The sequence below is a fragment of the Oculina patagonica genome, chromosome 7, assembly GCF_052425735.1.
Source record: "Oculina patagonica isolate OP01 chromosome 7, crgOcupat, whole genome shotgun sequence".
NCBI lineage: Eukaryota > Metazoa > Cnidaria > Anthozoa > Scleractinia > Oculinidae > Oculina > Oculina patagonica.
In genome coordinates this window covers 27,183,646-27,196,851 of record NC_135764.1, presented here as the reverse complement: position 1 = coordinate 27,196,851, position 13,206 = coordinate 27,183,646, and the positions used below count along the sequence as shown (strand labels likewise).

The following is a 13,206-nucleotide window of genomic DNA, read 5'->3' as shown; positions in this document are numbered from 1 at the left end:
CCGACAAATAAAAGCATACCACAATCTTGGAGTGAAGTTGGTGTCATTCTGTCATTTTGCCAAAATATAGTGTTACTTATCTGTCACTGGTTTCATTTTGGAAGGACAAGAGATTAGTGCACCTGGCCTATAAATATGGTTAATCTATGACAAAATTCAATACTCACTATAACTGAAATAAAATCACCAAATCATGAAATTATGCATCAATCCAAAGCTCAATGGCAACAAGACAGTTCTGCAAATGGGACAGAATAGACGTCAATGCAAATAGACGTCATTCAAATTTATAGGCATGCACACTTGGGTGGTCAGTGGATTGCTCCAATTTTTTTCTCACCTTTTGAACAAAATACAATGACTTCAGTTCAGATACAAAATTAATTTTGAAGGAAAAAAAAGACTAGATTCCAAATTGAAAGTTCTGGGTATTGGCATTGAACAGGGTGTTTTGTTCTTGGGTAAGATGGGATCAGTCTAAGTGCCTCTTAGAAATAAGGTTGTGTTTTTTTCCCAAAAATTCATGCAATTAGCTGTGTGAAAAATAAACTGACATAATTTCTTGCAGCCTCTCTCTGGCACAACACAAGTTTCACCCTTGCCTGGTACAATTTTGCAAGAAATGCAACACTTCAAGTGAATTTTGTAAAATAAAAATAATACAAGCAAAACTAAACCTTCTGTTCTACCCCCCACAAGGCTATTGGCACAACAGTGAATGTAAGCTAAGGATGCAACACAACCAAATGTTGGGGTAACATGTTATGGCAGGGATATGTAAATATGCTCCCGAGACCCACCTCTGTTCTTAATAGCAAAGGGCGTCATGACTCAGACAAATTAACAAACCGAAATGGTGAACGATTTTACTTAAACACTTTCTTGAACAGCCAGTGTTTCTAAAACACTTTCATAACACAAAAACTTCGCCAAGATTCCTTTTATTTCCCTAAGAGCATGCTGATGTTTTTTGAGCCTTGTGGGGGTTATATTCATTTGCATCCTTTTTTTTCTCTTCTTTTTGAAAAAAATTGACAAAAAACTACCTAAAATAAAAGTTTGCTAAATTACCATTTTGAAATGAAATAACATAAAATATAATAGATACAAGTGTTATTCCTCCAAATATAGAATGCTCATGTAAGAATCTAAACAAGTTTTATTACAAAGAAAACCAATGTATACAAGTAACAAAGACACAGTATACTGTAGTTTTTAAAGAGTCAATAGTTGTTGACGCTCTTGAAATATCAAGTTTTCCAATAAAGTATAAAATAGTACAGACAAGACTTGTGTAATATTAAAAACAAGAATAGCATGCTACTTTTATACTAGAACTTTGTAGAGGCTTATTTATATTGTATCTGTTCTGTCGAGCATATAAATGAACAGTAAAAACAAAACATTAAAAGAATGACTGCAATGCAAAATGGTGTTAAAACCTCTTAAAATACTCCAATGCCAGGCTATCATTCACTACGCTTTGAAATAAATACAAAAACCAGTTATAATTAAGAGTTTGTTTAACAGCTCAATGAATTAGAATAAAAACACGCACTATTGCAGTTATGTATACTGTCGAAAAGCTGATATAATCTTCTTACCGAACGCTAGCTAAACGTTTCGAGTTACACAAGCACGTTGGAGAGTAAAATAGGTACGTATGAATCCAGCACAGAAAATACCATATATGCAAAGCTGGTGTATATAGATATATCAAGAAACAGTTTTCATGTCTTTGTGGTGCAACGTCTGTAAACGTTCAGAGTAGGCAAGAAGTTTTTTGTCATCACTCGCTTGCTTTCTTTGGACTCTTCTTCGGAGTGGCCGGTTTGTCGCTCGCTTCTGCTGCAGGCTTCTTCTTCACCGAACCCTTTGGACGTCCTCGAGGTCGCTTTGGGCCTGTGGGTTTTGGCGCTGCTTCCTTCTTTTTCGCCGATTTTGAGCCCTTGGGTCGACCCCTGCCTCTTTTAACGACTGATTCGTCAGATTCTCCGCCAGCGGCTGCCGGAGCGGGCGATTTTGCAGGACGACCGCGCTTTTTTGCAGAGCTCGCTGCTGCTTCGACGTCTGGCATTCTGATCAATCGTTCTTTTTCTACAGTCTACCAGAGAATCCTAAAACGAGTAAAAAAAATTTAGAAGCTTTGATTTAGGAGGAAAATTGAATGAAAATCTGCGCGTATATAAGTTATTTTTTTAAACGAGCAATTTCAATCAGGTCAATTCACAGCAGAGCTTGACAAGCGAGAACTCCCCGGAGGGGCTTTTGTGGCGCGAAAACATCACGCAAGCAGATTAGAACGTGTTTTGTTCGCAGATGAAGCAATCTTGGAGATCATTAGCCGTCTTAGAAGCAAACTAACGACCAGGGATTAAAAACTTACCCAATATATTGCTGCGCACACCTGAAAACTACAAAACAAGCGACCGTTGGGAAAACACACCACAAACAATCAAAAACAATCGATCGACGCGACGCCAAGGCACGGACGCTGTCAAACAAATCCCATGATGCAACGCATAAAAGACTGCAATCCGATTGGCCAGCGGGGAAATCGTTTCCAGGTCTCCCATGCGTCGATAAGTAAAGGCCCTGGGAACGAGAATATGTGAATTCAAGATGGCGGGAGCTGCAGCCCTCACATGCTCTTTTGCACGTTTATCATCTTGCAAACATTTCGCTTCTCGGAATCTCATCCGTGATGTGAAGAAATGTGAAATAGTTTGCAGGCGTAATTTTTCTAAGAGCTATTCGTTTAGAGTTACTTCAATTTCGCAAAACCATTTGCCGGCATCTCTTTGCGGTCGCTCCCACAAGCCCTCATCTTGCTTAGCGCCGAGGAACGCTCACAATTCAGCACGACTGTGGAATAGAAGTTTATTTCGGTACTGCTGTAGGTATGTGGGTTTTTTTGAATGTGTGAGTGCTTTTTATTCAAGCCGTTTCTATGGTATTAGGTATATGAAAATGGTCACCCCGTACCCCAGGTCCATGTAAACAGCATCAGGGTGTTACATCATACCCTGAAAATTAGTAAAATACAAAACTGCAGGAGAAATGTTTCAAAGCAGGTGGTTGACATTCGGTGTAGGCATCATGGAGCAGTGCTAAGTAGAATGTTATAAAATAAAGGTATATTATTATAAGGGACCATTTTAATAGTGTGCAGTGAGGGGAGGGGGGGGGGATGTAATTATTAAATGACCTCATATACCATGAACAACAAATTTGGTATGGTACACGTGGGCCTGAACAGCAAGGGAGCTCAAATATTGCAATTCTTTGGGTGTTTTTAATAAAACAATAATTTATTATTCCACTTGCACTTGTTGGATATGAGATACAGTGGAACCCTCGACGGACACCCGCTTAATACGGACACCCCCTGTCAGACTAAAAAGTTAGATTGTATACATGATCTCAGCCCCAAGATTGAAGACACCATGTTTTTATTTTTTTAATTTTCTCTACTACAGCTTCCCACCCAAACATTTCCAAGTACCCCCCTGGGAGTTACCCCATTCTCTACCCCAGGGGAGCTGTAGGAGGAGGAGGCTGCAGGCTTCCTCTGTAAATTACATGTTTTAGTTGCAAAAAGCTTTAACAGGTTGTCTGTCTCTCCTTTTTTTTAGCAGATACTGTTCAACTAGTTCACACGTTGAGAAAAAAGTAAATGATCCACAGGCATTAACAAAGGCACATCTTTCACATCTGTGTGAAGCAATAAAGAAGGTAAAACAATGCATATTTTATCAAAGAAAAGAAAAGTGACATTTCTTTTATTCTATATTGCCATAAATATTTATTTATCTTGAGTTCACCAGAGCTGTCATTACTACAAATATATAACGTAATAGAATTAAATCTACATGTAACATTGTGTCATAGTGAGTGGTTGCCCATTCCCCCAAGCCTGTGGCTTATGATAAAAGTGCTCAACAATAACAAGAGGAAAATAATGCTTGCAACAATCCAAGATAATGAAGTTAAAGGGACATGGTCAGCATTGTCACGATATTTTAAGTCATTTTTTTCTGATTACACTTCCAAATTAAAGGAACCTCAAAATAATAGTTGTGTAATGTACAAAAACAACAAAGGAGTAATCAAAACCCGAGAATAACCATGGATGGTTTCGTCTGACGAAGATTAAGATGGATTACGACTGACAAACTTGAAAAAACTTGCCAGTTTTTTTTAAAATGAGTTGTCTGTGACTGAGTTCCTTTAATATCAAAACCAAAAATCCAAAAATAAAACAAGAAAATGAGAAATGCCAGTACTGATTGCACTAAATTAAGCTGGCAACTTGCTACATGACCAGGAAGTGCAGTGAAGCAATTCAGCCAGTTCTGCAAAGATCAGTAGAGAGTCTTTAGTAAAATGTCATTGGATTATAATTATAGCAAATCTTTATCTTGGTTTCAGAGGTCAGGCCATTTAAAGACTGTTATTCAATCAAAAAACCCATCAATCAATCAATTTTATTAATGTCATGCAGCAGGCTGAGGTTGCCCTCTCTATTTGAGCCAGAGGCTCGTGTAAAAAGTGCATGACAAAATAGATTAAAATAGATTTTTTCACTCTATTTTAATTATTGTCATAATACTTAAAAGTATTATTTTAATAACATCTTGTAGGAACTGAACTCATCCATAACACCTCTTAGAGAAGTAAGCCACTACTATTTTGATGGTCAAGGAAAGTACATCAGACCAATGATTGTATTGCTTGCTGCAGGGGCATGTAACTCACATACTTCTGATACAAGGTCAGTATAACTTAATTTAAAGGCCTGAGGGACACTCAATTCTAGTTGAGCTACCATTTTGCAATATTTAATAATAAAAGTAGGATGACCAGCCGGAATAAGCACAAGTTTTGAAACAGGTTGAAATGGTTTGTCATTACTTCTTTTTCCAGAAACATAATGTATAATAAAACAATTATTAGATTCGGTTTTTTGTGATATCTGGAATAATCAAGGTCTTGGTACATGTAAGTGTTATCAGCCTCGGCCTTCGGCTTCGGCTGATAATACTTACATCGACCTTGATTATTCCGGATATCACAAAAACCTCATCCAATAATTGGTTACAGTGATTACGGTGAAAAGATTTGTCCTGTTTAAGCGGCGTCTCGCTCCCCCCGTTGTTTTGCTCGCGCTCGCGATTCTTGCTCTCCCTTACTGACTAGAATGCCTAGCTACGCTGGCTACCTCCCACCCTGCTTCTTGTGCTTGTGAGCCTGCTCACAGGCTAGGGTGCACTGCCTAATTCTCTCTTCCCTCCTTTGCACAGAACAATCCTTCCATCTCAAGAAACTGTAGTTATGGTATCAGAAATGATTCACACAGCTAGCTTGGTCCATGATGATGTTATTGATGGTGCAGATACAAGAAGAGGAAAAATCTCTGTTAATAAAATGTTTGGTGAAAAGATGTCAGTTTTGGCTGGAGACTACATCCTTTCTTGTGCTTCCCAGGCTTTGGCAAAGCTTGGAAACAGTGAGGTTGTGGAGTTGCTAGCCAAGGTTGTAGATGATTTAGTAAAAGGTACAAATGTAATTAAGTAACAAATTGTCAATTAAAGTTAGTTTTTAAAACCCTTCATGGATTGCCACTAAACTAAGAGGTGTGAGAAACTGTACATGTATGTAAGACAAAGCCAAATGCATAGTCCATGTAAGTAGTAAAACTACTTGATACATCACCAAATTCGGAATTCAGTTCATAACCTTACACCACACAAAGTGTTATACCTATATAGCACATAAAAAAATAATAATCATTCTTAGTGTACACAAACATAGGAGGTGAAAATTCCAAGAAAATTGACATTACATTTGATCACGTTTAAGCTCGAAGAAGTTTCTAAAACGTGTATAGCATAATCATTCAATAAATTTAATTGTATATATTTGTGACCTCTCACGCGTAAACGTTCCTGACTTGCCGTTCTTACACGGAAAGACGTGCGTTCGCCGTTCAGTAGCCGTTCGAACTGGATAGGATGCCATTCGAGCTGTGCAAGCTATCCGTGTCGAAAAATTTGTCAGCTATTCGAGCCATGCTAGCATTATGTCTAAAAGGATTTGGCAGCCGTCGCAACTGTTCTGTGCAGAAAAAATAATTTGTGAGCCGTTCAAGCCGTGCTAGCGTTCCATGCAAAAAAATTGGGCAGCCGTTCGAGCAGCTCAAGCTATTCTTTGCTGTCAGTAGTAGCCTGAATTCCAGATGTCTACCTCATGTAGCATGCATGCTCCTGGGAAAAAAAGTCTGTTTTTCGGAGTACTGTAAGTGGCCAGTGCAAGACGTTTGAAATCCAGGCTACATGTATGTCAGTATTGACTTTTTTTTATTTTCATTTGTTACTTGACTGAATGTGCAGGTGAATTGATGCAACTTGGTTCTAAAGAGCATCCAGATGAGAGGTTTAATCATTACTTAGAAAAAACGTACAAAAAGACTGCAAGTTTGATAGCCTGCTGCTGTAAGGCGGTGAGTTTTCAGAAACACTTTAACTAGAATAAACCTCACTTTTGGTATTAAATTGACAATCATTTACCATTACCTCCAGGGCTGTCATTAAGGGCCACAACCCATAAAACCTTTTACAGCTGAGCTCACTCAGTATTACAGGTGAAGATGTTGATTGATGTCATGTTACAAAAAGTGTGCAGGCCATAAGATTTCAAATTGAATTTACTAGCATTAAATTTACTTTCCCCCAATTGGTAATTGGTACACAAACTGTATTAAGTTAACTCTATCCAGTTAATAGGGAAATGGCTGGTTTCACAACAGTCGATGTTAGTTTTATGATGTAAAGTATACAGCTATTTCGAGGAAGATTATTGAAAAAAAAAAAAAACATCAAAGTGCACGTGACAAGACCGAAAGGTGGTCTGGGTATTCACTGGAATTTTGCATATAAGCCTAGAGGAAATTTACAAGTTTGTATTTTTGCACGTGGAGAATTTGTTTTTCTTCTCAGAAGGCATATATCTGTAGCTTTACATTTACTGTCGCATGTCTTTGAGTGAGGAAAAATTCTTCTGAACTTCAGAGGGTCTAAACGTACTTTGTTTCTACATGTCTGAAAAGAAGACAACCTGAAAATTGCGCTTATTTTGTTGTTATATCTCATTAGTATTCAACACGTGCAGTAGCTCAATACGTCTACCCATACTACCTTTAGGAATTGGTTGTGCAGTTTTGTGCTTTTTTCCGACAACGTTTCTCGAAATAGCTGTATACATATACATGTATATGAACTGCGGATAAGATGTGTGGGTTCAAATCCTTATATGAAGCCAGATTTTTTTCTGGATTCTTTTTTTGCAATTTCTGTAATTGCACTGTGAGGATCATTTCTTCACTTTACAATGTTAGTATTGTTCTTCACAGATTACAACCGACCTCCAGCTCCTTCATTAACAACATGTATATGTTACATGTATGGTTTAAATTTGATTCTAGTTTGAAATTTTACAAATCAATCAATCAACAAACCAACCAGCCTGCCAGCTAGCCAACCAACCATTGAATCAATAGATCATATAATTTGAATGATTATCAATCAAAGCTTTTTGATTCACATTTATTTCCCATCATTCTAAGTAATATAATCATACAATGTATTTATCATCTATACCAAGGAATTTAATGCCATACTGTTTTTTTTTTAGGTTTCTGTGTTTGGTAACTGTAGCCCGGCAGTGCAGGAGATAGCCTTTCAATATGGCAGAAATATTGGAATGGCATTTCAGGTACCAGTGTTTACTTTTCATTAACAATAATTTTAACTTCAACACTACATGTAGCACTCTGAATTTGAGCATGCTTTGTTAGAACAAGGCTGAATAGAGAAGAACAAATATGATGCCATACTGCATGCATTAACAAATTGGAAGTGAACTATTCATTCAACAAAGTTTTATCATTGTAGCATAGAAATAAGAATTTTTTTGTGTGTGCTCCCTTCCATTGAATTTTTAATATCCAGTGGTAAAATTATTATAAGGCACAAAAGGCAAAAAACAAAACAAAAATCACTTGTCCACTATAATAATAATTGAGGCATAAAACAGACTGCTAAGGCCGATTTACACGGTACGATTTTGTCGCATGCGACATGCTTGTGATAGGCCTTTGACACAACTTAGGGGTTGTAGGTTTGGTTTACACGAAACAATTTGTGTCGTAATCCTGTCGTAAGCATGTCACAGGCAAGTCGCATGTGACAAAATCGTACCGTGTAAATCGGCCTTTACATGTATTTCACATGATAATCATCTGAGCCCATAAAAAAGGAAAGGTATAATTTTATCTTTGCTGGTTTTGTAGGTAGTAGATGATATCTTGGACTTCATAGCCAGTGATGGAGAGATGGGCAAACCAACAGCCACAGATTTAAAACTTGGACTGGCAACAGCACCTGTTTTGTTTGCTTGTGAACAGGTAAAGATAAATTGGTAATAAGTATTAAATTTTACTGTAAGAACAAATATCACTTAATACAACAACTACAACAACAATCTTAATTTTCTCTTACTTCTAGTGCTAGTCTTGGCAGGGCAGTCCATTTAAGTTTAATTACAATTAATTATTTTTTACAGATTGTTGTAACATGCTGGCACACCATTGATATTTATCTTGTTCCTTTTTTAAACAGTTTCCTGATCTAAATGCGCTTATCATGCGTAGATTTAAAGGACCTAATGACGTAGAGGAAGCACGTCAAGCTGTTCATAAGGTAAAGCGCTCCTTTTTCAGTTTTTTTTTTGTTGCCTCCTCCTGTGTTGTAGTTTAAGGTGAATTTCAAGTCAAAGTGATTTCAAACTAGTTTTGGTAATTTGTATTCTCCTTTGTTCCAGAATTATTTAATACCGTAATTGTTAAACAAAGAAAAATACTCATCAAACTAGTTTGGAATCATTTTAAACTACAGCATATACATGTACATTCATGTATAATTTATACTAGTTATGCAACGCTTTCGAGTGGTATACTATGGAATATCCCACGAGTCACTTGTATTTCCTCGGTATACACACGAGCCTTTATGCGAGTTTGTATACCAAGAAAATACAAGTGACAAGTGGGATATTCCATAGTATACCACGAGAAAGTGTTGTGTAAGTATTTTATACCATGCCATATAAAATACTCGTACTAAATTTCATTGAGAATAAGATTGCAGCGCACGATGGGAAGGTTGGGTTGAATACCGTCGAATATACAACTGCTTTCCTGTATTCTGATTGGCTGTATTTTCTATCACTCACACTCATCCTCATCGAGCCCATGAGGACTCTTGAGGCCGGCCAGAAAACTGCGCCACCCATCCCGGTCCGCCGCCGATGCAACAGCAGCCCCCCACGAACGCCAACCCAGCCGGTTTCTTTCTGTCTCTACGGTTCTTCTCCACGTTTCTCTTGGCCGGCCTCGCCTCCTTTTACCTTCAGGTGCCCACGTAAGTGCAGTCCTCGAGATGTTGGCTGGACTTGTCTGCAGTACATGCCCTATCCATCTCCATCTTCCCACTCGTATGAGGACTGATACCGGTGTACTCCCTGTTGCTTCATATAGCTCTTCGTTGCTCAGATGGTTAGGCCAGAATCTCCTCAGTACCCTTCTCAGGCATGTGCGGTGAAACACGTCCAGTTTGTTGAGATCAGTTGTTGTCACTCTCCACATTTCGGCTCCATATGGTAGCACGGACAGCACGTTTGAGTTCAGGATGCGCAGCTTGGTTTTCCGGCTGAATCTGCCTGACCTCCAGATGTTCTGAAGTCTGGTGAATGTAAATCTGGCTAGTGCTAGTCGCCTCTTGATGTCTGCCTCTGTACCGCCAAATTTGTCAAGTACTGAGCCTAGGTACACAAAGGAATCCACATCTTGAACCTCCTGTCCTTCTATCCTGATGTAGTCTGTGCATCTGTGGTTCATCCTAAGTGTCTTTGTTTTGCATGGGTTGATATTGAGCCCAACAACGCCGGCAGTGGCTACTAGTCTATCAGTCTTCTCCTGGAGATTGGCAAATCTGCTTGAGATCAGAGCAACATCATCACAACCCTCCAAGTTAAGATCATTTTAGTCGCCATGGCGACTAAAATTTTGGAGCTGGCGACTAAATTTGAACCAAGGTCGCCAGCCTGGCGACTTAAATTGAGAGGAATGATTGAAGGCATCAGCTTAATTTGGTGACTAAAATTTTTCACTGGCGACCAAAACTTGAGTAGTTGGTGGCCAAATGGCCACTTAGGAAAAAAGTAAACTTGGAGGGTTGCATCAGCATAGTCCAGGTCTTCTAGAACTGATGTAAGCTTCCATCTCAAGCCGCGTTTCCTGTTGTTTGTATGCCGCATGACCCAGTCCATGACCAAGACAAAGATGAAGCCAGACATCACACATCCTTGCCGCACGCCGCTCTTCACTTCAAACCAGCTATAATACCTTCCACCTTCTGTAACACAGCTTGAACTCTGATGGTATAGTGCCTTAAAAGTTCTGATAAAGATATCAGGAATGCCATACTGCCCCATAATGTCCCAAAGCCGCTCTCTGATGATACAGTCAAAGGCCTTTGAAAAGTCCACAAAGTTAACGTACACCGGTGCTTGCCATTCCTGGCATTGCTCAAGGATGTTCCGTAGAGCAAAGATTTGCTCAGAGGTTCCCCTTCCGGATCGAAATCCTGCCTGCTCCTGCCTAATCATCTCGTCCACACCCATCTTTACTCTGTCAATGAGGATCCTGCAGAAGATTTTGGTTGGTACGGAGAGTAGCGATATACCGCGGTAGTTATCACTCTGAGTGAGGTCCCCTTTCTTCGGCACTTTCACTATGAGTGACTTCTTCCAGTCCTCTGGTACACATTGTACTTTCCAGATGGAGTTGAAAAGTAAGTGTAGCTGCTTCACAGCATCATTCTCAGAGCACTTGAGCATCTCAGCACTGATGGCATCCATCCCCGGACTCTTGCCATTCTTCAGACGATGTATAGCTCCCTTGATTTCAGCAATTGAGATGTCACCAGTGGCAATGTTTGTGATGACTTCAGGTGCTTGATCTATTCCTGGAAGGGGTATGTCAGGTCGTGGTACATTCAAAACTCCCTCAAAGTGTTCCCTCCACCTCTCTAAGACTTCGTCTTCATTTACAAGTCTCTTGCCCTCTTTATCTTTGATGGTAGTCATGTTCCTTCCTTGTCCAGCTATCTTTCTAGTGAGTCAGTACACTGCTACAGTTGTTTCTGGCTGCCGTTTCAGCTTCTTCTGCTAGGTTGTTTAGCCTTCTCCGCTTGTCTGCCCGGGCACTGGCTTTCACCTCCTTGTTCTTCTCTGCGTATGCAACAGTGGCACTCTCCTTCAAGCGGACAGACCGTGTACTTCCTATCTTCTTCTTTAACCTTCATCGCTCGTCAATCTTCTTGTAGGTCTCCCCACTGATCCAGTCATTCTTCACTCTCCTCTTCCCTCCCAGCACCACCTTGGCACTCTCATTGTAGACCTCCTTTAATTGTCCCCATCTCTCTTCAATGTCCTCTACGTCATCTGTATTTTCTATGGCATGGTATAAATGCCTATACATGGAGGGTGTTTCACTTAAAAGCATTAATTTATCAAAAAGTAAATTAAGTGTGGGAAAATGTCTGTTCAATAAATTAGTAAGTGTCTATATCATACTCTGTACACACTGTTTTACCCATCACTTGAAGCAGATATTGAGCATTTTTTTGTGCCAATTGGCATTACCTTTATTTGTACTCAAGTTTGCATTTATTTCAACAAAAAATGGCAACTGAATAAAAATGGTCACGTTTCTAAGTTGTTGTTGTTTTTGTTGTTTTTAGCTAAAATGTACAGGGTGCAAAGAAAATAAATGTTCATGGTTGCCCTTCAGGCAAGTAATTGACACACTGTGCGCTTAGGGTTAGGGTTATGGTTAGGGTTAGGTGGCCTCATTTAATCTTCAAACAAAAAAGTCCAAAAGTGAAACTTGCCCATCAGGCAATATTATTGTACTATCCAGACAGGAAAATCCACTAACCCGGGCTATCAGACGGGGCTTTCTTTGCACACTGATGTAATAAATGTTTTCACAAGCAAGAAGACATGTAGCCTAATTCTATATCGTTGTTTTCAGAGTGATGGCATAGCCCGTTCCTACACATTGGCAAGTCAGTATGCTAAGGAGGCAGTCAAACAAATAAACAAATTGTCTCCGTCACCTGAGAGAGATGCCCTTGTCAGTATCACACATCAAGTCCTGCAAAGAAGAAAATAATGACTGGACGACTAGTTGATCTCTCTCTCTCTTTTTTTTATAATATAGACTCGTTTTATCAGACACTTATTTCACTTCTTGACCATCAAGCTGCCATCTTGAATATCATGTTGAACAAAATGTGGGAAGAGAACAAATTGATTTACTTAACTCCACTCCCCTCCCCTCTCATCACACACATACGCACCCACCTTCCCCTAAAACACTTGTTGCAATGTTTAAGAGACAACCCATTGATTTGAAAAGAAAGATAAAAAATTAAAGGACTGAACATTCAGTCTGTTTTTAAATTATTTTAAGAAAATAAAATAAATGTAGAGCTTAATTGTTCAGGTCATTACTATTTTAGTAATTTATAGCCTCTACACAGACGTTCTTTGGTCTTGTCGCACAATCTTTCCTCTGCACTTGGCTTGTGTGACGAACCACAAAGAGCATCAGCAAAAAGGGTTTGCTCTTTAAAGTAAGGCTGTGTAAGCTCATCTCCTTTCCTCAAAATGACTCAGGGAGACAAAGAAAGTGTCTCTGATCTACATGTGTTACCTTAAGAGGAAGGGGACTTACACTAGCCTGAGAGGCGGCTGTATTCGCAGGCTAGACTTACACAGGGTGTTTTGAAGTTTACAGAGTGGGTGACCTTTTTTACAACACCCTTCATTTACACAGTGGCTCTTACAGAAAAAAAATAATTATAGTAATAAATATATGGATAATACCTAGTAAGTGTTTCTTATTTGTTGTTGTGGGCTCCTGCAGCTCGTTCTTATTTTCAGTCTTCTCGTTCATAGTTTCTTACGCATTTGATTTCAGTCGCCCTCATACTGTAGGCCAGGAAAAGTACAGTTAAGGGACTGGTCAATAAGTACAGGGGGGTGGGCCAGAGCAGAAAGGGGGTGGGTCATCAGTTTTTG

General features: G+C 39.2%; 1 protein-coding gene across 2 annotated transcripts; it reads left to right on the top strand.

Moving 5' to 3' along the window:
* Positions 1 to 2,387: 2,387 nt before the first annotated feature.
* LOC144661624 (all trans-polyprenyl-diphosphate synthase PDSS1-like) lies at positions 2,388 to 12,710 on the top strand. 2 transcript variants are annotated; one of them, XM_078522429.1, is made up of 9 exons: positions 2,388 to 2,900; positions 3,639 to 3,735; positions 4,644 to 4,774; positions 5,304 to 5,557; positions 6,393 to 6,502; positions 7,693 to 7,773; positions 8,351 to 8,464; positions 8,679 to 8,759; positions 12,155 to 12,710. In XM_078522429.1, the coding sequence occupies exons 1-9, from the start codon at positions 2,623 to 2,625 to the stop codon at positions 12,293 to 12,295; spliced, it is 1,287 nt and encodes a 428-aa protein (XP_078378555.1). In that variant the 5' UTR covers positions 2,388 to 2,622; the 3' UTR covers positions 12,296 to 12,710. The 2 variants fall into 2 exon arrangements, with proteins under 2 accessions (XP_078378555.1, XP_078378554.1); XM_078522428.1 differs by having other exon boundaries at positions 3,636 to 3,735.
* Positions 12,711 to 13,206: the final 496 nt, after the last annotated feature.